The sequence below is a fragment of the Sorex araneus genome, chromosome X (assembly GCF_027595985.1).
Source record: "Sorex araneus isolate mSorAra2 chromosome X, mSorAra2.pri, whole genome shotgun sequence".
Lineage (NCBI taxonomy): Eukaryota > Metazoa > Chordata > Mammalia > Eulipotyphla > Soricidae > Sorex > Sorex araneus.
In genome coordinates this window covers 31,847,996-31,874,970 of record NC_073313.1, presented here as the reverse complement: position 1 = coordinate 31,874,970, position 26,975 = coordinate 31,847,996, and the positions used below count along the sequence as shown (strand labels likewise).

At 41.8% G+C, this 26,975-nt stretch overlaps 1 protein-coding gene across 5 annotated transcripts in view; it reads left to right on the top strand.

The window, feature by feature from the left end:
* DMD (dystrophin) overlaps window positions 1-26,975 on the top strand; it is a 2,715,231-nt gene that overhangs the window by 2,588,986 nt on the left and 99,270 nt on the right. For all 5 annotated transcript variants that reach the window (XM_055122927.1, XM_004612435.2, XM_055122929.1 and 2 more), the window contains one exon: window positions 19,696-19,770. In XM_055122927.1, coding sequence (XP_054978902.1) covers window positions 19,696-19,770 — 75 coding nt within the window. The remainder of the gene's footprint in view (window positions 1-19,695; window positions 19,771-26,975) is intronic.

Genomic DNA, 26,975 nt, shown 5'->3' with positions numbered 1-26,975 from the left:
AGTCCCCACGGTGTAGCATCTACTCTAGCAGAAGAGGCCTTGCTTGCTACTGGTCCCAGCTCTAATGTGAATGTCAAAATTTGTCAAGGCCATAGAAATCTGTAGCTTCAGTTCAAGTTGGGAATAACCAGGAGACCTTGTTATTGGCACAGTCAATATGAAGTCCCGCATATAATGAGCCTTTGTGTGTTCTCTGGCTCTGTCAGGGAAGAGGTGGGCCACAAGGGTGACGTGTTCTTTTAATGATAAAATCTATTTAAAATTTAGTAATGACAGAATGTGGGGGAGTATGCAGGAAAATGGTGCTCTAAATTTAGGCAAAAATTTTACATGATTTGCTTGTTTGAACTCCTCAGCTACATTATTACTGTCCTTCTTTTTTATTATTTTGGTTTTGAGGTCACTGTGCTCAGGGCTAACTCCTGGCTTTGCACTTAGGCATCACTCCTGGCAGACTCAGGGAACCATATGGGTTGCCAGGAATCGAACCCAGCGCAGCTGCATGCCAGGCAAATGTCTGACCCACCTACTGTCACTCCAGACCTTTTGTTAAGCACTTTGTGAACTGGACTAAGGCACTCAAGGGAGAAGGAGAGAAAGAATGAAGGAGAATGAGAGTGAGAATGATATGGCTTCTGGTCCCTTTCTCTTTTGCTGACTAGGGAATCAAAGACAAGTTCCAAAAAGCTTTCTAGTCCTGACCTTTCTCATTTGGAAACTGCAAATCTAGAAGGACTGCTTTCTATGTTTTAAAATGCTATAATTACATTTCCTTAATTGATAAAATTATGGGGTTCTTCTTAATCCCCCAAAGAATATCTATAAGGAGCAGGTAGAGATCAGTGAAAGCTACCTAAAGAATTTAATTCCTGGTTGCCCAGTAACCATTAAATCCCTCGGCAGTCGGCAAGATCCATGTTCCCGCCTGGAGACAAGATTTAGTTTTTTCTGAACTTACCCCCGGGCTTTGTTCCAAAAGTTGATCTGTTAGTTCTCCTCACTACTTGGAATAAAATGTGTTATAAATGGTGGTTACGTCCCCAAGTCATGGGATTTTTGTTAACCCTTGGGGCACCTGGAGCACTGTGAGGTGTGAAGAGAATGCAACTACATGTTCTCATAGATACACAGAGCTTTCTTGGTAGCAACTTGCATGGCGGGGGATGAGTCCTCTCCCTTTGAAGCCTCTCTGGAGAAAAAGAACTGAGCATTTCATTGTGAGTGGTCTAGGTACCTTTCCTAGTCTCTCTGTAACACTGACCTGTCAGCTTCCCTGTCTATGGTTCTTATTTCTCTTTATAAGAAGGTTACTATGATCTCTTTGCTTTTCTACCCCACCGTCAACCCTGGTCACTGCTCTTCTGAAAGGATTACCATCAATGCCATGTTGATTAGGTTTATATTACAAACCCACTGGGCAAGGCACCATCCATTTATCTAGTCTCTGATTCTCAGGGCTCGGGGAGTCAGTCTTGAATCTCCGCTCTGTGCTCAGACCTTACTGTAAGTAACTATAGTAACTCTAAGTTACTATACACTCTGAGCCTCATTCGACTTCTCCTTAGGAAGGTGGGTAATACAGACCTCAGGGTCTAGTGCGGACTGCACAGCACTAAGTACTCTGTTAATCTGCCCTTGAGTGCTGCAAGCATCTGTAGGAAGACCGGAAACCTTCCTTTACCACTCTAGGTTCTTCTTTGCTGGTCAAACGATCCAGTTACACATCATGAAGGAGAGGAGAAAAAATTTCACATATACATAATGGAAATTTTATTTATTTGATATATATAGAGAGAACAGCGGGTAGGGCTTTTGCCTTGCACACGGCCGACCTGGGTTAGATTCCTCTGTCCCTCTCCGAGAGCCCGGCAAGCTACTGAGAGTATCCCGCTCGCAGGGCAGAGCCTGGCAAGCTACCCGTGGTGTAGCCAAAAACAGTAACAAGTCTCACAGTGGAGACATTACTGGTGTCCGCTCGAACAAATCGATGAGCAACGGGATGACAGTGATCCAGTGATATCTAAGGTCAGTGAGGCGTGAATCTTAAACTATGGCATGGAGTAGGGGCCTGGGGTTCTAAGGAGAGAGGCATGTAGGAGGACTCTCACACGATTAGGAGAAGGTCAGCTACTCTGCAGTGGGATGTTTGCTGTGCCATGTAGATGAATTTCTTTTCTAGTAAGGTTACTTCTGGCAAAAATTCTGATTCTGGGGAATTCCCCCTAATTTTGTTCTTCCAGGGAATTAAGAGAACACTAGGTTTCTCTGAGCTGGCAGACCCTGACTGGCCACAGCGTAAACTACACAGAAGCCCAAGTGGTTTTTAGGAGTGTTTGTCTGAATGTGGTAGGGAAATGTGTCCTTCTAAGGATAGCATTCCCTGGCCACTGGGTACCACTTCTGCTTCTCTTAATCTCCACAGCTTATCAGGGGTTATCAGGGATACAAACAGCATATAGGTAGGAGTCCCTATATTTTAGGGGGGAAAAAAGAGGCCATGCTTGCCTCGCATGCAGCCAACCCCTGTTTGAATCCAATATGGTCCCCCAAGCACCCTCAGGAGTGATGCCTGAGCCCAATGCCAGAAGTAAACCCTGAGCATAACTGGGTATGGCCCAATCCTCCCCACAGCAAAAAAGAGAAGGCTGCTTTCCCCTGGTATTTTTGTCCGGGAGCCTGAGAAAGACAGAGATAATAGGTTCAGACAGAGTGGAAGCTGAGAGGAGAGGAGAAGGCAAGGGGTAGAGATGGGCGCCGCCAGTGTTTCTGGCCTGTTTTGAAGTAGGAGTAGATAGGGAAAAGGTGGCAGTCTGGGTAGGGCTACTACTGAACTTGGAAAACAGGACAGTTATCTGGGGGGATGGGGGCCTGGTGGGCCCTAAGATTTGCAGAGCAACTCGAAGGATATGCTTTGTATCAAGCAACAGCTAAGTGCAATGTGGGCTTTTACATTTTGTGGGGGACCTCCCCAGCAGTGTCAGGAAGACACTCTAGGCAGTACTTGCCCTGGCCATCTGCCCAACAGTCTAGTGCTCAGACTCTCAGACCCCATGTTATTTGGGGTTACCAGGGCCATACACAGTCATGTCTGGTGGTGGGGGACCATGTGTGGTGCTAGGGATAAAAACGGCACCCCAAGTGTGCTATATCAGTTGTGCAGCTCTTTGAGATATCTCCAAAGCTCCTACAACATGGGTTTAAGGCTTAGGAGAGCATTTCCCTGGTAACACTTAGCATGTCATTTTCTGATGCAGATGTATTGCCTAGATGCACAGATGGGTGAAGGTGGCCTCATCCCGGAAGCGTCCTTTCTTATTAAAAGCAGTTCAATCTGTGTCAGGGGACGAGGCAGTCCATTATCGAATTGAAAAGCTCCTGCCATTGATTAATTTTATAACAGCTGCAGCTACTCAGTGATTGGCCTCTTTTTTTTTAAAGTAATGGTTTACACATTAGCATCTTTATCGGGATTTAATCACTGGTATCTAATCTCCAGAAAAATTAACTTGTAACACTGAGAAAACATTCTCTGCCACATGCTTTATTTTAATCATGAGGCTTTTGGCTATTTGGGCAATTTGAATCCTGCTATCATTTCCCTCCCTCAGTAAAGTAGATAAAATATAGACATGCACATATTTCACTCCTACCTTCATTGCTTCAGTAGCTCGGGTTGTCTGATTTCTTGAACTTTGTTCTTGAACTAATTGTTCTTGAACTAATTTCTTGAACTAATTGTTCATGCTAAAGGATCTTGCAAGTTTCCTCTCTCCATCTCTCAAACAGCAACTACAGGGAAGATGAAAACCCCAACAATTTATTTTCCCTAATAAGATTAAAGTGTTCGTGCCAGCCTAAGGCAATAATGTTCCCCCCAATTTTTTTTGCAAGATGATTAATTTGCTTTTTTTCATGGTAATTTAGGTCTGATTTCCACTGATACTCATTTGCATCCATTTTATTCTTTAAGGTCTTGGGGGTGAGAATAGCTACTGGAAACCAGAGAAAATGAAGACAGACAGACGGGATCTAAATAAGTTTCAGTCAGAACCTGAAGCTGTGCTGTTTGATAAAGTGACAATCGAAATCTTAGTCTGAGTTTCAAAACTTCTGAATCATTGAAAGATATCAAAGCCTTAAATACAAAGAAAAAGAGTTAGTATCGGGGTTAAGGTGTTTGCCTGCCATACCACTTGCCCTGCATGTTCCCCCAGCTCTCCCAGGCAAGCATAGCCTTTTCTTTAGCCCCCCAAAAATTAATTACAGAGCTGGGAATAGTTTCTGGGAACCACCAGGTATGGCCCAAACTGCCACACCAAAAAGAAGTTTAAAAAAATTATCTCAAGACCTAGAGTAGGGAAAAGTAGTGCTTGGCTTTAAGGAGATTTTGCACTAGTAAAGAGATAAAAATAAGAACTTGATAAGATAAGTTCCTTCAAAATGAATTCTCTGTTTATGTTCTTCCAGACATTGATTTCCAGAGCAATGACTTGTGTATATAGAAAACCTCATTTATCTCACATCTGAGCAGAATCAGACTTGTGAGTGTCCTGTTTAAAATCATTGTTGCATTAGTCCCTCTGCAGATCTCTTTCTGTCTAGAAGAGTGTCTTATGCAGACGTCTCTAGCATGACATTGTTTTCAACATTAAATTGACTGTCCAGTAGTCTATCAGTGTAAGCTCTAGTAGCAAGGGCAATTATTGCAATACATGTAGTGAAAGTTATGTAAATGTGTCTCATTAGAGGTAATAAATAGAAAATGTTGAACCATAAGTAACTGAAAGCGCAGAAATTGAAACCACAGATCATGGGATATTACCATATTGCTGTAATTATACTATTATGTCATTGGTTTTTGTTGTGAAACTCTTATGTACCTAATTTATAAACTTAAACTTTTTTTATAGGAAAAGAAATCAAGTCTGTTTGGTTTCATACTTGTATAGTTTCATGGATCTACTGGGGGTCTTGTAGTGTATTCTCATGGATAAGAGAGGACAATTGCGCTTCTCATGAGCTTTTAAAATCAGTATTATTATAGATATTACTTTATTTTTATATATTGAGTACTTAGATGAAGCTTAAGCTCTTGTGGGGTGATTTGGAAGTTAATGTTAAAGAGATGATTCAAGGGACTGAACACATCTTTACATTTTGAAGTCCCTGGCTTGACCCTTGGTACCAATTGTCACGTTTTCTTCCCACCCACCACATCTGGGTGTGACCCTTTCACTAGCCCCGCACCACAGTAAAAGATAATGTTCATTGAAATACATATTGTGTCTAATAAGAATGACTTTTTTGATATGTAAAAATACATGACAGTCTGTTTGCATTAAATGTTTGTATAGGTATATCCCCATATTCCCATAACCAGAGATTTTGAGGTGTAGCTTACCACTGTATCCAGGAAATAGAATAGTTTACTTTTGTGTTTTGCTTAGCATTTTACCTGAATCTTTAATCCTTGAGTTAAGTACAACAGGAGACCCATGCCAGTGCTTAAATAAATGTTATCGGATGATTTTAAAGTGTTTACGTAATTGTCACTTATGAAATACAGTCTTTAGTATATTATGGCTATTTGTTCTGTCTCTCTATCCAGTTTTGTACTGGAAAAGTAAGTACATGAGCGCTGTATTTTTTATGGCATGGCCATTTAGTTTGAATTTATTAGTAAAAGGTGGAGTGCAAAGAATTAATAGCTGGAAAATTTTTGGAAAACCCAGCAAGCACTGTTCCCATTGAGCAATTTGAGAGAAAGCCAGATAATCGCTGGTTATCTAAAGAACTCCTGCCGCAAGAATTTAGACGGGGACAAGGAGAAGAGAATATAATTGAAGGGGCACCTTGACGTTTCTAGAGGAAAAGGCAGTGATCTGGCTGAGGCAAGAATGTAAAATACAAATACTGTCTTCGGCCAAACTAGTCATTTAAATAACTGAAGGTGCCCTGGTGAGAAGTGGGACAACCCCTAAAGCTTCTGTTCTGGCAAAATGTGCCTCAGCTTCAGCTGATATTGTCATGTAAGAATGTGGGTCTTTAAAACGTTCTGGAGAAGCTAGACAGCTGAAAAACTCCAGATTTTTAAATTCTTGGCAAGTCCTTTGACAATATCCGAAGTCATGATATGAGCCAAAGGCAACTTGGGAAGGAAGAAATTGTCCTCTGCCCTTCTAGGTTCTTTCAGGTGGAAAAGAATTCAGTTGACATGAGACCATGTGATTGGGAGGAAAAGCAAACCAACTACCTATGTTTGAGGGGTGGCATGGTGGAAGTAGGTAATGACATGAGTGGTCCAAAGCCATGCAAATTAGATGAAGGCTGGCTGGAGAGATAGTACATCAGTTAGAGTGCGTGCCTTGCACTCAGTTGACCTGGATTCAATCACTGGCACCAGATATGGGCCCCTGAGCTTTGCCAAGTATAAAACCTAAGTGTGGAGCCAGGAGTAAGCCCTGAACATTGCTGGGTGTGGCTCAAAAACAAAAATAGTGAACAAAATGAAGACATTTATTCCATCCTGACCTAAGGGGAAAGGGGTAGGGGAGCTAAGGGCAGGAGCTTATAGCAAAGGAGAAGAGCAGATCTTTGGTAAACAATTGTTTGCAGGCCAAGTTGCTGAACAATGGGCTAAGAAAACATTTTGAACATGCGCTTTTAGAAGTTTTCCCTGGTTTATCACATTTTACTAGTATTCATTGGAATTAACTTCAATGATAGCTGATTTCCTGGAACAGAACTAAAATTTTTAGGTAGAGAAATATAGTATGTTCAGAAGCTAAAGAGGGGTAAGGGTGAAAACTTCTAAACTATGAGTTCTAATTGCCTTCAATGTAAAATAATCTGCAGGACCAAGTGGCATATTCTGAGGTCACATACTCTATCCCCTCCGTACAACAAAACAATTATAAGAAACTAAAACCAAAACTAAATCCTGTTCATTAGTGACCATTGTTCTCTAATTAAAAGAGAAGTCATTGAAAGAGATGAGAGTTTGAGGATAAAAAATCTTATGCCGAAATCTTGGGGAGAAAAATCAGTAGGCAGAGAAGGTGAAGAGAAGGCTAGGATTTAGGAAAATCTGATCACTCAATCTGACTCTAGGAACTCATAGAGATGAGACTAGCATTGAGATATGAGGAAATTTATTGCTGTATATTGTCACCAATAAAGTAGGCTTTCCACAAATTCCCTGACTTTGAGAAAGGATGGTAGATTAAAAATAGGTAACGTCAATCATTTTACAAAGTATATTTTTTCAATCTGAACAAAGGCACATTTTTTTTTGAAATGATGGATAAAATTGGTTATCTACAAAGGTTTTCAAGGTTATAAAAATGAAGTCACATTTGATTATTTTTAATGTGTCATCTTTCTTATACAACATAAAACTTTTGGTTGTTTGGTTTGGGTCCACACCAAGCCTTGCTCAGAACTTCCCTCAGCTCTGTGCTTGGAGTTCAGAGAACCTCCAAGTGCTCAAAGAACCCTGAGGTGCTGGGGTTGAACCTTGACCTCCATCATGGAACGCATGCTCTCCAGCCTGTTGAGCTGTCCCTCTAACCCTAGGGTAAAATGTAAATGATTTCTGCCCTAAAGATTTTAGGCTGTGTTCACTTCTGTGAGTGGGATGATGAAATTTCAGATAGAACTTAGGTTTATACGTGCAGATAGTTTTGTCACTGGTTCACTTACCCATAAGATAGTAAAGGAAATATGAGGAGAGCAGTGACTAAGATCCTCCCCCTCCTCCTCCCCCCCTACTTCTTCTCCTTTCCCCTCCCCCTCTCCCTCTCCCTCCCTCCCCCCTCCCTTCTTCTTTCTTCTTCCTCCTCCTCTCTCACCTTGTCTCTCATTTTCCTTCTATGGATTGCAGTACTTCTACTGAAAGTGTATCATGTATATCAGCACTCAGTTTTTGTTGAGAATGATTATTTCAAACTATCACTGTCAGAGTGGTCCCTACTCTGTCCTAACTGCACTCTCCTTTTCCCTTTGTGGCAAGCTTCCTACCATGGATGAGATCCTGAATTTTAAGAAAAGGAGTAGAAGAATTCATGTCAGTATTGAGAGCACCAAGTCTCTTGTTAAGAGGGAACCTACAAGAAAAGAATAATTGCTTCATTTGGCTTGGCTGTAATCAGGGCATGAGGAAGATAACAAATAAGGATGATTAGAGACTAAGGCCATGTTTAGTGACCTTCCCCATGGAAGTTCCTTGCATGATAAGTTGGGCAAAAACAGGAAGTGCTTAGATAGAAGAGCATTTACAATGAGTTGATAGAAAATGGGGCGGGGGGAAGCAAATTGGGAATTAGGGAGTAAGGAATGAAGTTTCACATTCTTTCTGTTTTCAGTGATTTATCTCATGGCTCCCTCCCGTCCCCATGTGATGCAACTTTTCCTAAGAGTGACTGTCCAACCTTCTGTCAGGGTGAACCAGCAAGGGGCTGGGATGTTCAGCTGCAGGATGTGCAACAGAGCTCTTTAGAAGTCTATAACTTACCACTACTGCATGTATTTTCAGCCACATTACAACATTTCGGAGAAGCCTAGAACCTCTAATTTTTGAGACTTCCTGGCTGAAAAATTTGGCCTATTGGGTCCCATCCTGCAAGTGAATCTTTGCCTCACATTAATTTCAGCCTGGCCTTTCTCTTATCTCCTCAGTTAGTTACCATCTGACCATCTTCCCAACTTTCAAGATGCTCTAGTCTTTTCTCTTTTCCTCTACAGTTTTGGTTCTTTGGGGTGGGTGTCATATTTGCCTTTTCGACATCTGAGTAGACTTTCAGGAATTAATGTGAGTGAAATGAACGTACTATCTTCTGTGTTTGAACTTCTGGCCAGGGGCCTGCAGTGATCCTCTCCTCCCTCCAAGTGAGGAGTTATGGAAGGTCTGTTTTCCTCCAGGTTCTCTGAGCTTTCAGCAGTGTTGTTCTTACTGATCCCCCTTTCTTTTTTGTTTTTTGCTTTTTGGGGTCACATCTGGCAATGCACAGGGGTTACTCCTGGCTCTGCACTCAGGAGTTACTCCTGGCGGTGCTCAGGGGACCATATGGGATGCTGGGAATTGAACACGGGTCGGCTGGGTGCAAGGCAAACGCCCTACGCGCTGTGCTGTATCACTGCAGTCCCCTGATCCCCCTTTCAATTCTACCGAAGAACTTTAGTTTTGCATGTGCTTGCTTTTGTCCTGCTTGCTCTTTCCACGCTTCTCAGGCCAGCTCTCATCACCTTTCAGATCTTTGCTCCAACTGCATTTTCTCAGAGATGCCAGCCTCACCTGTCTTTCCTTGTGTCTGCACTCTCAGGGGGTTTCCAAATGACAGAGGGAGAGACTATGACTGGCTTCATTATTGTCTTTAAGCACAGCGGGTAGGGCGTTTGCCTTGCACGTGGCCAACCCAGGTTCAAATCCCAGCATCCCAGATGGTCCCCTGAGCACCGCAAGGGGTAATTCCTGAGTGTAGAGCCAGGAGTAACCCCTGTGCATCACTGAGTGTGACCCCCCCCAAAAAAAAGATAAGGCAACTTGCCAAAGGCATCTGTGAAACACACATGCACATACACATTCACAAACACACACATTTTGGTGGGTGAGATTTTGAGTAGAGCCCAAGTGTTTGGGAGCTTAAGTCAAAAGAATCTGGCCATAGCCGTGTTTATAAGAATCAGCTCCCCATTACTTGGGGGCAAATCCTGATCCCAGAAATGGCACTTCAGTTCTTAAAACCTAAAATTTTATATTGGCCGTTCGCTACAGAGAGGGCATCCCATCAAGCCTTTCACCAGAGCAATCAACAGGGGGCAAAGCTAATTTGAATTGCAACTCTTCCATGACAACTGTGTGGCTAAGTAGTTGTAAGATTTTGCTGAGGTTAGAAAGATCGCACTCATCAGTGGAATGTAAAATAACAGAGTGGGATACTAACACCCAAGAGTAGTAGAGATAAGGACCAGGAGGTCTGCCCCATAGCTTGGAAGCTGGCCTTACATGCTGGGAGAAAAGGCAGCTGAGATAGAGAAGGGAACACCAAGTAAAGGATGTTGGAAGGACCCATTCAGGTTGGAAGATGCGAACTGAAAGTAGACTATAGACCGAATATGAAGGCCTCTCAATACCTCTATTGCAAACTACAACACCCAGAAGGAGAGAAAACAAAAGGGAATGCCCTGCCACAGAGGCAGGGAGGGTGGGGTGGTGGTAGGGGGGTGGTGAGAGGGATGCTGGGATCATTGGTGGAGGTGAATGGGAACTGGTGGAGGGATGGGTAAACAATCACTGTATGAGTGAAATGCAAACACAAAAGTTCATAAGTTTGTAACTGTACATCACAGTGATTCTCTAATAAAAAATAAAAAAAAACGATTTTGCTGAGGAGGGACAAGCAAGAGGAAGGAGCCAGGCAATTCTGAAACAACCCATGGTCCTATGGTCAGGATTTGGTTGCCGTCTTTCATTTCCCAGTTGAAGTTCTCAACTTTTTATTCAATTTCGGCATAGAACTGTTTGTCTTTTCTATAATCCCCAACCTTCCCTATTTGTGCCGTTATAAGTGCTTTCCTGTTTTTCTTCTTCCTTTTTTTAGAAGAATTTTAGAGTTACTGCTGGCAGATTAGTAGTATTTCACATCTGGATACATATCTTGATAAAGTAATTATAAATTCACAAGCTTGGCTTTCTGCAGTTCATGCAAGTATAAATGTGTAATTCCTATTTATCTCTATATAGGTTTATTTTTTCCCATTTAGCTCTATGTTGATGATGAGCTTTTAATGAGCTTTGATATTAAAAGCCCTCAAATATATCTAAAAAATTATAGAGCAAGTATAATATGTTAATGTACTTCTTCTTTCTTGCCTAATTCCTTAAAGATAGCTTCCCCAAGCCCTCCCCATTCATGATGAGCTCTTGAGGCATTCCTAGTAAGCTGACATGATACTTTGAAATTTGCAGAGTCTGAATGGACATCTTGGCCTAATTTGCTTTGAAGCCAGTCTAAATTTAAGTTACTCAGTTTATCTCAAGCATCATTAAGACCTGTGGATCTTGTGTATTCTAGTGAATTTGAACTGGCCAGACGAATACTTGCCATGTGAAAAATCCACTAGATTGTTTTCAGAAGTGTGTATGAGATGTATTACTATATTGAACAGTATACCACCTTCTTATACAATCAGGGCATATATGGGGAAGACCATCTTGCTTTTTATTCTTTGGAAACTTTGTAATTTTAAAAAATTAGGCATGCAGTCAAAGTTTAGGGCTGTCTGTGTGCCAAGCACTGATATTGGAACTGTACCAATAAAATAGTATGCTTCCTCTAAATTTTATTTTTCACTCCTGAGCGCCCGAGTGACTGAAATTTTTTCTGGGAAATAGAGTTAGTAGAAAGGAACAAAGCCCACAACACCCATTTATCTGTTGGAATAATCTTGAGCCATCCAAAATGGCTTTCCACTTTCTGCTTTCCTCTTTCCACTCATTCACGAGGTCTTCCGAGGTCATTATCATTCTTTCTACCTAATAGACACGCGTCCTGAACCGCTGGGCCTTTTCCACCAGCCATTGGCAAATAGGCCTGAAATGTTTTTAAATTCTGAACCTCAGCTCAGTCCTAGATAGCAGCATTTCTGAAGCATGAATAAAAGACAGAAAGCAGCTGAAGTGGCAAGGGCTTCATGTTTTATTTCTATAATATTTTCCAGATTTTTTTCATGACTTTGAATTGCTGGAGCGTTTTGCAGAGTTTTTGCAGGAGCATGTCCAAAGTGTAGGTTGGAGCCTTGAGCTTGATGGCTTATTGCTGTTTTCTGGGGAATTCTGCCCCTTCCCTTCCCTGTGTTGTTACTGTGATGATCAGAGACACTTGACTGTGGACCTGGTGGGTTTGCATACTCAGTTTTATTGCTGCCACACTTCTTTGTGGTGCTCCCCAGGATCAGAGTGTAGTTGTGGAGCATGCACACACTTGGTTGTCGTGCATTCGAAATCATGCACTTTTGTTGTCGTGCTGAGGATCAAACACTTGGCCACTGGGCCACATCAAACAGCCTCTTTTCTGAACTTAACAGCTTCCATTATTACCCTCCACAGAATGAATCACACAACAGAAATAATTGGCAAAGTTCAGAAAAGTGCATAGGCTAAAACAAAGAAGCAGGGGGGAAGACACCTCTTTTACTTTGTTTCATGCCTTACCATAAAAGTTAAACAGACCATCACTTCAGTGGTTGGTGATTCAACTCGAGGGGAAAGCCTGGTTTGGAAAGCCCTTGTTCTTTAAATTTCTAGATTTCTCTATTTTGAGGCTAGCACTAGCCCTGGATAAAAATCATTCAAGTCATGAAGAGAGAGGAAGACACAATTCAGCATTTTTCTCCTTCTCAAGAACACTTTCTACCAGCTGCCATGGAAACATTGTGTAACTCGTTCCTTGCATAGTCTCGCTCCTCTGGAGTTCCGGTTGTGAACTAGTGAGCTCATTACCACTTGGATCGGCATCCTGGAAAGGCAGCTCCGAGGGAAGTGGAGACCAGCCTCCCACATGGGAGGGGCACTCTCACCCCTCCATCTGCATGGATACTTGGATGACAAGGTCATCTAAGGACAGTGCCACATTGTTCACAGCTGGGTGACATCTTGAGGTTGCTGTGTGCACCCTACATGCTTTCCCTAGGCAGACTTATCTCCTCCAGCTGCAAGCCAGAGGGAGTGGTGCAACAGATTCCTAGCAACAAATGCAGACTCGAACAACACAGATGGTTAACTCTTTGGAGTAGGACTGCGAGAACACCAGAACTCCTGTACAATTTTTATTATTCTTTCTACCTAACAGACACACATATTAAAACACTGGGCCTTTGCACCAGCCACTGGCATGTAGGCCTGAAATGATTTTAATCTGTCTGCTCATGATGAAAAGGAGAAACTTTTCATGCTAATTTCTTGTGACATTCCTGAATCATGATGTGAAACCTGTGTAGCACTGCACTGTAGCACTGTCATCCATTGTTCATCGATTTGCTTGAGCGGGCACAAGTAACATCTCCATTGTGAGACTTGTTGTTACTGTTTTTGACATATCGAATATGCCACGGGGAGCTTGCCAGGCTCTGCCGTTCGGGCGAGATACTCTCAGTAGCTTGCTGGGCTCTCCGAGAAGGATGAGGAATCGAACCTGGGTCGGCCTCGTGCAAGGCAAACACTCTACCCACTGTGCTATTGCTCCAGTTGACTGTGAGCGGGGGTAAAAAGCTTCTTTGCAGTGGCTTGGAGGTATGTTGAAAAGGGTGCTCTGAAGAAGTAACTGGAGTAGAATGTGCCAGTGTTAGAAGAAAATCTGAACTGCTTTGGGGAAGCGGTGAGCCCTGCTAGAACAGGAATGTTCCAGATGCTCCTATCTGATAGTTTTCTTCAGTGAGCCACTCCTTTGAAGAATCAGATCTTCCTTGACCCTCCCTGTGGGGGAGGATCAAGCTCCACAAATTTGTCAGTTCTTGATAGGAGCTGTGAGACTTGAATGGCACTTCTTACCTAATTTAGACCATCTGGTTGGTTTTTTTGGGGGGGCACTGGAGAGAGGGGTTTGCAGCCACACCCTCCATGCTCAGGGTTTACTCCTGGCTCTGCACTCAGGGATCACTCCTAGTGGTGCTGATGGTACCATTTGGGATATGGGCTATCGAACCCAGTTCGGCCACATACAGTACAAGTGTCCACACCACTGTACTATCGCTCTGGCCTCAAAACCCTGGGTTTCGGAATCCTAAATGGAACCAGAAAACTTGAAAGAAATGAGGGATAGAATTAGACAGAGGCAGGGACCTTAGTTTTATGAAAGAAAGAAGATACCAGGAAGCTAGATGAACGAGTTAAAAAGCAATTGGAAAGATGAGTAAGAAAGGAAGGGGGGAAAGAGAAAGTAATGGCCAGTATCTTCTGTCACAATGTTTGATTGGTACATATCTCACACTCCACATTTTAGCATTAGTAAATGAATGCAAAGGAAATTTACTTTGAAAGAAGCTGGAGACCATGGAAACTGCTCCAGGCTGGTCCTCAGCAGAGGGGTACCAGCTGTGATCTATAGGGAACTAGCAGTCCGTTTCTGGGTGTCTGGGTCTCTGTTGTTTATTTTATGAAGTGCTAACAGGGTGCAAGGCTGAGTTTGTGTGACTTTGCTCTGCTGAGTGTTGGAAAAGTTTGCTAATGCTGTGAATGCTGCTACAGCATTGTTACAGGAAGAGGGGAAGGAGTTCCTGGTGAATGAGTTCCATCACACAACTCTTACCTCGAGTTGCCTGCAACCACTTCAGAAGTGTAGTAGAGATATCAGAGGAAGAGAGACAAAAGGAAGATGCACAACTCTTGAGGAGGGGGAGAGGGAAGAATGAAGGACTAGCAGAGGGATCCACATTAATCAAGTTCTGCTCATCAGAGAACAAAGTCCAGGGAGATGTTAACTTGCTTGAATGAGAAGGAATCTATTCCTAGAGCCTTTCAAGACCCTTTTAGACAATTAATATTTTGAGGTGTCATAGTTTACGATAGTATTTTATAGTTGCAATACCTTTTAGACACTTGAGTTTTATTGACTGCCTTTTGTTGGTGTTCCATTTTTCATCGGAGTCATAAGAGACTCACAAGTGGATTCCAGAGATGAGGTTTTGAAGAGTAGATAATGTAAAAAAAGATAAAAACAGTCCAGGTCTATATACAAAAAGTATTCTTGAACAACAAGGGGACAAGACACTATTAACATATGAAAATACACAATTACAGACTTGACTGTACTTGATTGTCCATGTGAATCACCTGGGGATCTTGTTAAAACTGTTTCTGATTCATAATTGTGGCTAGAGCCTGCGAGTCTGCATTTATAAGAAGCCCCAAAGAGATGCAGCTGCTGTTGGTCTAGGAATCATGCTTGGACTGATAAGGAAGACTTGTTTGTGGTGCTCGCACACTTGGCTCTGGTGCTCGCCAGGGGTAGAGCATCTGATTGCAGTGCTTATAAACTCAATAGCAGTGTTTACCAGGGACCTCACACTCTAGCTGTGGTGCTTACACACATTTTAGTTCATAGATGCAGTGGCACTTGGTCATGTTATGGTTGAACTGTGTTCACTAGGTTGGCAGAGTTTTGTGGCAGTGCTCATGCATGCCTGACTGAGCACGGGGGGACACACACTCTATACCTATAGCTTAACTGGAAATCCCAGACTGCAGAACTGTCAGGAGTGCTTAGTGCATGTGGGTGGCACTGGAGATTGAACTCATGGTCCCACACTTGTAAGGCAAGTGCTTTGAGCCTCTGCGCCATCCCCCTGAGTCCCTTCCTGAACCACAGTGTGCAAAATAATCTTTAAAACTATATGAAAGGCCCAGTAAAGTCACAGCTCTGCCCTTTGGGGAGCTTGCCCGAATCCTCTCGTGATGGTTTTCAAAGTGTAATCCCAGAAGCAACAGCATCACCTGGGAACTTGTGACGAGGCAGATTCTTTGGCCATCTCTAGACTGATTGAGTCAAACTAGAGCCTGGGAGTCTTTAGTCTTAACTAGCCCTCCAGGTGATTCTGACATACATCCAACTATGAGCAACACTGCGATCACAAGAGCAATCTGTCACCCAGCTAACTGAATTCAGGGCAACAAGACAGCAAATGCACAGGAAGGAATCCAGCCTATGGCACCATTTACTAGGTGGGGGGCATTTTAGGTCCCTGTTCATGTCCGGGTAGGGAATGGTTTTAACTTTTCCCAAGAGTTTTCATGTTTTGCAAACCACTAGTATCACCCGCGTAAGCCCATCTAACGTTAATTAGGATAATTAATGAAACCCCTGGTGTAATCGGAGCTAAAGATAGAGCTGAAGCACTTACAGTGGCCACCTCTGGAGCGAGGCTTTTTGATTAATTGCTAGCCAACCACCCCTGGAGTGCGAATTCCTGATTAAGACAACTGACCGCCTCGGTTGTGGGGCTTAAACTAAAACACATATATCATATTGTACTGCCCATGAGAAGGGTTTTTAAATGCTTTGAGGGTATATTCATGAAAACATAATTTAATCACAATAAAAGGCCTATATTTGAAGTGTGTCCTTTAGGTGTGACACATATCTATACTCCTGATACTACTGTTCCAATTAAGATGTCTAATATTTCAGTTACCTAAAATTAACCTTGAGTTATGTGCAGTTTTGCACCCCCCACCTTCCTCCAGGCTACCATCTATCCGCTTTTGTAGGACTATTGGCAAATTTTTCCTATTCTAGAATTTCATGTAAATGGAATCAAACAGTGTTTACTCATTCAGGTCTTGTGTCAAGCGTTTCTTTTTACCCAGTGTAATGTGTGCTTCAGATTCACATTGTTGCACGATCAGAATTTGTTCCTTTCTATTACAGAGCAGTGTCCCCACCACAGTGTGTTTCTTCTCTTAGTTTGCTTCTGGGTTTTAGCTCTTATAAATGAATAGAGCCACTTTAGAAATTTATTTATGTGACCTTTGTGGGTAAATAACTAGGAATAGAATATTTGGGTACTATGAGATATGTGCTTAATTTCATGAGGAATTGATGAACTGGTTGTACTATTTTACATTCCCACCACCAGCATAAGAGCATTCCAGTGCTATCATTCCCCCACCATTTGGTGACATTAAGAGTTTAAAACAATTTTGGGGGGTCACATCTGGCAGTGTTTGGGGCTTACTATTGGCTCCATACTCAGAGTTCGCTCCTGGTGATACTCAGGGGCCATGTGGGATACCGGAATTGAACCTGGGTAAGCTGTGTGCAAGGCAAGCTCCTTACCCGCTGTCCTATCACTCTGGCCCTCAGTCTTTCTTTATTTTGGTGTTGTATACTCCATTTTTCTCATTTAGTTTTGCTTTTAATGGTGTAATGTTGATACAATGCCCAATCCTTTTTTTTTAATTTTTTAAAAAATTTTATTGAATCACTGTGAGATAGTTACAAGCTTTCATGTTTGGGTTACAATCTCACACAATGATCAAACACTCATCCCTTCACCAGTGCACATTCCCCACCACCGATATCCTGGGTATACCCCTCCTTTCCAACCCTCCCCCTGCCTCCATGGCAGACAATATTCCCCATACTCTCTCTCTACTTTTGGGCAGTCCTTCAAAAACTAGAAATTGAGCTTCCATATGACCCCACAATGCCACTTCTGGAATTATGTCCCGAGGATGCAAAAAAGCACAGTAGTAATGACATTTGTACCTGTATATTCTTTGCAGCATTGTTCACAGTAGCCAAAATCTGGAAACAACCTGAGTGCCCTAAAACAGATGACTGGTTAAAGAAACTTTGGGACATCTACACAATAGAATACTGTGCAGCTATTAAGAGAGATGAAGTCATGAAATTTGCTTATAAATGGATAGACATAGAGAGTATCATGCTAAGTGAAATGAGTCAGAAATAGAGGGACAGCCATAGAAGGACTGCACTCATTTGTGGAGTATAGAATAACATCACATGAAGCTGACACTCCAGGACAGTAGATACAAGGGCCAGGGGGATTGCCCCATAGCTGGAAGACTGCTTCATGAGCGGAAGGGAGAAGGCAGACGGAATAGAGAAGGGATCACTAAGAAAATGGTGGCTGGAGGAACCAGTTGGGATAGGAGGTGCATGCCGAAAGTAGATAACAGAACAAACATGACGACTTCTCAGTGTCTGTGTTGCAAGCCATAATGCCCAAAATTAGAGATATAATACCCTAATTCTTAAGTGTATAGTTTCATGGCTCTTCAGAATGTTTTTTTCTTTTTGGGTCACACCCGGAGATACACAGGGGTTAGTCCTAGCTCTGCACTCAGGAATCACCCCAGTGGTGCTCGGGGGGACCATATGGGATGCTGGGAATTGAACCTGGGTTGGCCGTGAGCAAGGCAAACACCCTACCCGCTGTGCTATTGCTCCAGCCCCATGCCTCTTCAAAGTGTATGTTATCGCAACCCACCCTCCAGTATTCCTCCATCACAGTCCATCGCCCCCCCACCCTTCCTGCTCCCCACCTCCATGCTCAACCTGCCTTGTAGTAACCTAAGTTCTGGGCTCAGAAGCCGAAGGTTTGTTTTCATTTCACTTTGTCTGTACCTTTGCTTTGATTCTATATAGTCCATATATTAATGAAGTCATTCAGATTTTTGTCTTCCTCTTTTTTTTGCTTATGTTTAATCACGTATTTTATTTTATTTTATTTGGAGTGGACGCTCCCACATGGTATCAGAGACATCAAGGACCACTCCTGGCAATTTTCAGCCAGTCTGGTCAGTAGTTCAATGCAGCAGCATGTGGGTGCAGCTCTACTTGGGGCCTGCCAGTATTGGGGATTACCTCTGCCACCCCATTTGTGCTCGAGGACTTCTAGGGCTGCACTGTATGATGCTTAGGTGACCATGTGGTGCCTGGTATCAAACTAGAGTCACCTACATGCAAAATATACATGTCAACCCTTGTCCTCTCTCTCTAACATCTCTTTATGTTTAATATGTTAAGTAAATTTACAAATTATAACTTTCTTTCCCCTGAATTTCAATTCAAGTTTTTATGCCTGGTGTCTTCAGTAGCCTTACTAAACACTAATAGTGTGGAGTAGGTGACTTGGATATGGGTATAGCTTTCCTAACACTGCCTCCCCCTACCTCTACTAGAATTGGTTTTGTAGAAGCTACATAGTCACGGCAGTATGTTACCTGTGTCAGTGTCTTTTGTTTTCATCCTTTGAATATTTTATTCATTCTGTCTGTCAGTCAGTTTGAGCTGTATTAAACCTTTTTAAGGGAGCAATTGCTTAGTACATAATCTGAGGAAAGTGACAGAAGTAGGTGATTGGGTGCCTGTCTTTAAGGAGCCTGGTGGCGATTGGATTCACTTAAAGCATACATGCACAGAAATCCTACAAAAGAAATACAGCGTATGAAGGTTTTCACCAACCTGAGTAAGAGTATGTATAGTGCCCTGGATTGGAGAACCGGGGTTTAATAAGCAACTGTAGATATCATGGCTGAAAGTATTAATCTATGTTGAAGATTAGAATGATCGCAGGTTAAAACATAAAGCTGATTGTGTATTTTTATTACAATTGTATATTAAAATTCATCTCACATGCAGAGTTCTGTTGGGGAAAATTCACACTGTTAACAGTGTGGATCTCTAGGTAATGAGATTATGGATGATTTGTTTACTTGATTATATATTTTTCTTTTATTTATAAATCTACCATGAGCAAGTTTGGCTTTTATAACCTAAAAATATTTCATTGCTGCTTGATTGTTTGCTAACTTCCCATAGATATCTCTGGAATACATTCTTTGTTCTCATTAATCTTTTTTAACAAAGATTCACTACAGGAGCGCCAAGATTACAGTTTGGAGGTTGGGAGTTCCCTGTATGAGCGTACAAATGCACTGTAGATTATACCACCTCAGTGGTTCTTCAAGAATCTGACTTTCCTGGTTGTCAGACAACTGAAAAATGGTCTTTTGCCTCTATTCCTCAGATGAACAGCATTTCACCTCTTAAAACTGGGAGCATAAACAAGTCTATTTTTGTTGTTGCCATTGAGGGCCATTCAGTGGATGCTTTTGTCTATGCTTTCAGATGAAATAATACATTTTTTTTGTTTGTCTCCTCCCCTTTTCTCTAGCCGACCTGAATAATGTCAGGTTCTCAGCCTATCGGACAGCTATGAAGCTCCGGAGACTGCAGAAGGCTCTCTGCTGTAAGTATCCAGCGGGCAGGAAAACTGAGAGATACTCTTGGCTCCACAAAAATGTGTTATTGGTATTTTTCACTTGGAGAGTGGAGGAATCACTGCCTCATGGTTGGCTAGAGCATTGAATTCATTTTTCATTTTGTTTATCACTTATTATGCTGTGGCCACACGTAGCAGTGCTCAGGGCTCTGTGCTCAGGAATGATCTCCTATTAGTGCTCTGACCACTACATGCAATTCCAGGGATCTAACTGGCATTACCTGTACTGCAGGGCAAGTACCTTAATCCCTGCACTTTCTCTATAGTCCCTTGAATTTATTTAAAAAATATTGGCCTAGTATTGGCTCACACTCTTTTATTAAATTGTTTGGCATTGTTCTTATTGCTAATCCTCAGATACCAATTGATTTGATAAGGTACTGATACTTTTTATTTTCCAACTGATGTTATTAGCATTGAGACGTCTCTTTGTGAAACTTGAACTATCTCCCCCTAGTGTACTTTCGTTTCTTCTTCTTACGAGATATCTTTAGTATTAGAAAATGGGGACTGCTTTATCCAAGCCAAAGTTCACAGATATGTGTGTGATTATTAGCTTGAATTCTAATGTTCAGATGAATACTTTGATGGAAGAAAGATAACAGTAGGTTTAAGCTTTTACTAAATAGCCTACCAGTGGGAGTAATCCTGAAGTGTCATACACTGCTATCTTTTTATCAAATAATTTATATAACTTATCAACAAAGGGATTCTAGTGAAATTTTTCCACCTTTTATATATTTTTATTTATTTATAAAATTTATATATTTATTTTTATTGAATCACCGTGAGAAAAGTTACAAAGCTTTCAGGTTTAAGTCTCACTCATACAATGATCAATCACCCATCCCTTCACTAGTGCACATATTCCACCACCAAGGACCCCAGTATACCTCCCATCCCACCCCCCACCCTGCCTGTGTGGCAGATGACTTTCACTTTGATCTCTTTACTTTGATTGCATTCAGTTTTCGACTGAAAACCCACTATTATTATTTGGAATTTCCCCCGCAACAATCAGACCTGCTGAAAAGGCATCATTAAATCATTTGTTTTCTATTACTGATAATGAAGAGCATATGATGTTGCATAGCCACAACAGTGGCCGCTCAGTTTTGGAATTTTGGTATTTTAGTAATTAAGTCCAGAGGTATTTCTGCCAGCAGCCACTGCATTCCAAGATTAGTTTGTGTGCCTCTGGGATCATGACCTGAAGGAGCAGAGGAGCCATTCATGGACAGCCACTTGGGGTCTCGTCTGGGTGGGGAGAGGGTTGGTTCTGCCCCCCTCCATCACAAGATTTCCTGCAGGCCCCATCCTAGTGAAATATTTCTTAAGTACCTACATATATTGGTGATTAACACCATGAAGTAGACAAGAAGATCTTTATTTAGCTGGTTGAAATTTGCAGTCCAATGAGCGGGAGAGACAGCTTAACCAAGAGTCTGGAGACAAAGGTGCATATACATAGGGCCATTGAGAATATCTATAGTTTGTTAAAAAAAAACCCACATAAAATGATGTGGTCTCCATTTTTAGACTGTGTGGGAACCCTGAGGAAATGTGAGGAGTCAATTTCAAGGTCATGTGTTTGTGTTTAGTCATGTGATGGTGGGAGAACTGGCTGCTCTGGGAACAGCTAGTCACTGGGGTGAAGTTATGAGATTTGTTTGAAGATATGATATCTAAGATACTTGAGCCTGAAAAGGGCCTGAAATCCAGAGATTAATTTAGAAACTGAAAATACACATGTCTAAAGCCTTGAATTCTAGGGAGGGCCTCTGCTGTAATATCTGGCAGAGAATACAGAGCGTGAAGAGGGAGGCCAATTGTGAAGGACATTTTCAACTGGAGTTAAAGAATGTAGATGTCTGTGGGGAGCCGTTCAAGGAGTTCTGGCAAGGGGATGACATAATGGGATTTTCTTTGAGAAAGATCATTCTGGTATGTGGATTGGGGTGGGGAGGGTATTACACAACTAATGGAAGAGAGACTGATGAGGAGTTTCAGTAATCTAACCCGGGCGAACATGGTGGGCCTGAGTTAGCCATATAGGAATGGAGGTAAGTGGAGAGAATTGAGAAGTGGAGAGAATTGAGAACTCTTAAAGAGATAGAGCGAATAGTTCTTTGGAATAAATTCGTTGCGCTGGGTGAGGAGAATACAAGGCAATAGGCTATGTGCTTGGTTTTGATGAAGAGTGGGCTTTTGGTGTGCTACAGTTGTGCCACACAGGAGAAATTTACAAGCAGTGCTTGGACTCAAAAGCATATGTAGGCTCTGGAAGAGTATAAACATGTTTAGGACAGGATGAACAATGTCCGGAGGGTGAGCGGCAGAGGAATAGACAGAGGAACTGAAGGAGAATATGAAGAGGTTATAGTGACACATACTGTATAAGTAACTAGGCTTTTCTTCTTCATTTTGGTCTGTAATGCTTAGGACAATTGTCGCCTGCTACAAAAGAGGGTTTAATATATTTTTAGGAAATTGGATGGATGATAAAAGTAAATTTCTGTTTTCTTTTCCTTCTCCCTTATAGTCTGCAGCCTTTCAGGTTTCAGTTCTAAAGCTGCAAACTTAATAATGGTTTTGAAAGGCTCCCTAGGGTCAGGATTTCCATAGGAAAAATCATAGGAAAATGTCAGTAGCCGGAAAGAAGCATTTCAGATGGGGTGCAGTGGGTAGAGTCAGAGAGGGAATGGAAAATGTCCTTTCTTCTGGCCCAGTCACCCCAACATACTGGTTTCCACTGATAAAAGAGTAATTATCAACTGGACATTGTTTGAGTACATTCCAAAATTCTGAAAAGGTTGTTGAATATTCCAAATTATAGTAGGAAAGTGCCCAGAAATAGAAATAGATGCTCTGGAAAACTTTACAATGACTGCCTCCTATGCTTCATGTTCCTTTTGAACCTGGATTTGGGCATTATTCAATTATCCTGTCAAAAATAATTCTGTTTACATATGTGTCTCATTGTCAAGCATTTCAGTTTATATGTGAACCTGCCTGACCCAACACTGGGCAAATGAGGAAGGAGATTTTGTGAAGAATTTTGGATATTTGAGGTTAGAACCTTGTGTTAAAGTTAAGCTTCAAGTGTAGAATGTAGAGTTTTAAGCTGGTAGGAAGAACTCTGCGTATGCTTTCAGAGGATGTCTTTTCTCACACTGAGACCAGCTGTAGGTGTAGCAAATTTAGGGAGTATTTATCTAAATTAAGTACTGGATTTTCAAGAAAGCTGGGAGGATCTGTGTCTAGTATGAATATAGGATGAAAAATGGGCTAATTTTTATTATTGGAAATGTGCAGTTGCACTACTTAACTGCTCAGTCCAGGAGTTAAGGATTTTTTTCTTAATTTTTTATTTAGTTAGGCTTATCTTGTGGCCTTTATATCATTTCTTTGCCTGCAGCACGACGATAAAGAGCTATTGTCTATAGTACAGACAAATAAAACTTGTCCTGGCTAGCTCTTCCAGCTGAAGGTAGCTTCCTCTAACTCTTACCTTAATGAAAATGGATGATGTTCTTCCAGTGATTTCTGATGCCAGGGAAGAGTTTGAATTACGGGTGCTGTAGAAAATATGCAGCGCTACTGCCATTAAACACTTGGTCTTTTTTCACTTCACTATCCAAGCTTCAATATTATAGAAACCCAAATAATACAATATTATCCACTATAGAGAACTGGCTATTTAAGATGAGAGCATCGCCATTGGCCTATAATGTAATCGGTTTGTAATCGGTTTAATGTTGCATGACTCCGTACTGCCTTTCAACACATTGTGAATGAAAATGAAACTTGACAGAAAAGCAGAGACAAAAAGAAAATTCGGTGAGAAGGATTTGTAAGATAGTTAATGTGGCTGATATCCCTTTGACTGAGAGATCTTCTTATACTTTTTGCTGCCTTCTTCTGGAGTTCTGATGACATCTATAGGTGTGTGATGTCTAAAATAAAAAATGTAGCCAACTTCTAAGAACCAAATAAAAATAAACTTAACAGCACATGTATTTAGTTTATTAGTGTATGTTGGGCTGGAGAGAGCCCAAACCATAGAGCTAAATATACTGCAGTTGATGAATGTGACAAATATTCTGCAAACAAGGAATAGAGAACAATTTGCTTCTGTTCAGCAAATGAATCACACAGCAAAGAGATTTTGAACAGTCTGGAATCATCTGAATAAAGTCAGAGCTTGCAGACTCACCTTGACTGCGACAAACCAGGTGAAAAATGTGCTCTCTCTTTGCTAAATGCATCTCACCTTTTGAGAGCTCACTTAGGGTAGCATTAGACAGGGTTCAGTTGCTAAAGAAGGTTCAGGGACTCATGGTAACCTGGCTTATAAATCTGCAGTCTGTCGCAGGGAAATTCAAAAGGGCAGTATTATTCAGGTCAGATTAGATCCAGAATCATAGGCTATCTCATAGCAAGGGAGCCCGGGAGATTAATGTATTTATCTTCCCTCTCTCCCCCAAAAAAGTTCTTTCCCCGTAGAGAATATATTCTTTTTTCATATAGAGACAATATTGTGGTTATTTTAGAATTCTCAAGACCTTGATGATACAGCCAAATAAATTTTCTCGGTTTACATGGCTTGGCAGACACCGGTGCCCAAAGAGAGGGTTCCCATAACATCACCCTATCAGCAGGGCGGCAATATAGTCCTGTTAAGATGGGTTTTTATAAAACGAGTGTGTATAACCCCTTGGACTGCACAATGCATAAAGGTGGTTTGTCCAAGATTATGGTGCTAAAGCTGGTACGGAGCCCCTCATAGGCTCGGTTCTCTAGTTATTGTTCTAGCCAACTGCCATCCCCATCCTTCTCTCTGGTTTTAATTTGATGCTTTCAAAGAGCTGTCTTTACACTTGGTCTTATTCACTACTTTATCTATTCTCATTCAAAGTAAATTCAACCGGTCCAGGTATTTCTAGTCCAGTTTCTAATTCTCCTGAGGTTCTTAGATTTCAAATGTGTCCATGCACTTTGATCCACCAGACATCACTCAAGTGACCTAAGTATTCCCCTAGCTATCTGTAGCTTTCCTCCCATAATAATTTTGCAGATAATTTTTATGCCTAATACTGTGGCAAATGAGATCTGTAGCATATGACCTACCTTGCATGCTATACCTTTTCAAAAATGTTTTTATATTATCACTGGTTTGAAATATTATGAAATTTCAGTGGTTTTGCTTCATGCCTCGGTGTATGTGTAATTTTCACCACTCCCACCACTAAACTCCAGAGTCATTCAGCCACCACAAAGACTCCTCTCCTCATTCGTTCCCCAACCCACTTTCTCTTTGATACCCGCCTCCTTTTCACCCATCTAGGGGTTTGTTTCATTGGGTTTTTGCCAATTCATTTGCTTCACCAACACTCCCCTGATACTTTCGTCACCACAAGTAATGGCTACACATGTTTCATTAAAATTATTATAAATAAGTGTTCCCTGGATTAGACTGGGTAAATATTCCCCCGGGATGCCTTTGTGACACAGGTTCTTAATAGCAGAGCTATCCTGTCCAACAAGAACCAAAAGATGTAGCCACATTAATATTGCTCCATGGTTTCATGGTCGTAACCAGAACTCCCATCTATTCATTTCATGTGTGTGATAAATTGGCCAGATGTCCTGCTTATTTCTTGGCTCTTTCAAAGGGCATCTGACTCATAGCTAAGGGAGCATAGTATTCTCTTATTTTCAGTCTCATTCTAGGTCACGGCATTATGTTAGAATCTTCATTTTTCACACTGACTGGGTGACTATTTTCCCTTCAGTGGCAACCTTACCTTTCTTCCTTATTAATTATTCTCTAACTCTTCACACATACAGCGCGCCCACCAATACACACACACACACACACACACACACACACAAATGTGTGCCTTGGGTTCAGCCACTCGGCTCGTCCATGTTTAGCAGGACAAGATCAGACGCACTGTTGAGTTTCCTGCCAGTGGTAAGGAGCCAGGTTGTGTCAGTGCCGAAAAAGAGTGGGACTCTTCTGTCTACCAGGCAACAAAACATTTGTGACGGTCCCAATTAGGCAAGGTGTGAGGAAGAAGTAATTCACTGCACTGATCCCTGTGGAATCCTTATGCTTACATTCCAACTAATAGCCTAGATATCTTGTCTCAGAATATTACCAGCCTTCGAGACTCTTAATTGTTGCCCTGGTCCAGGGACTACTGAGTGTGGCATTGAAAGAGAACGTGGAAATAAAATAGGGAACATCTGTAAGTTCCCCAGTTGAATTGTTTTCAAATTGGCCTCACTGGCCCCCAGTAAGCAACAGTGGTAACTTGCCAGGTTCCTTTGGTTGGCACTCCACCTGCAGGCCGGAGAAGGTGAAATTCAACTGGAATTTCACCTGGGTGCTTTTTTTGCTCTCAGTTTATAGTTCCCTTCAAATTCATTTTATTACCCCCTGATGTTGTACCATTGCCAGATACCAAGAGAAGGCTTGCTTTATCAAGAAACATTACGAAGGCTATGCTACTTCAAACAAGGGTAGCTTGGTAACCAGCATCCATGATTCATTTCCATCCTTCTGATCAGAATCAGGTTTTATTTTGGAAACAGCGCCTTAGTCATATCTTTTAACTAAGAGTGAGTAGGAGTCTTCTAAGCAATCTCTTGTCTGACCCTAATTGCACCAGCTTAAGGCTTTTTTGCTAAATAACCCATGGGGCATTGCTTATAAAGCACTACAGTTCATTGTAGGAAAGGCCTACAGTATCCCAACAATATTAAAGTCAGGTTATCAGGATATGGTCCCTAACCACAGGCTGTTTTCCATCATAGTGTCCTGAGAGGCACACCAGGGATATGCTTGTAAATGCCCTCTCTCTGTGAAGGCCACACAAGAATATACTTTATGGCTTTGATCTAGAACCATCATTCTGAGCACAGACCACTTGGGAAAATGATGGAGCACACGTTGGCATTGGAATCCTGCCCAGAGTTCCTTGTAACTTGCTATTTATCTAGCCATATTCTGCCTTCTGTGTATAGAAGGAAATGCCAAATCCAGAGGCCTTCATGGGTCAGTGTTGTTGCTAGCAGTGAATGATGATGATAACGTATAACCTATGACTACACATTAACGTAGTCTGGTCTCCTGGTCACTGCTTTGATCAAGGTCCTGCATTGTG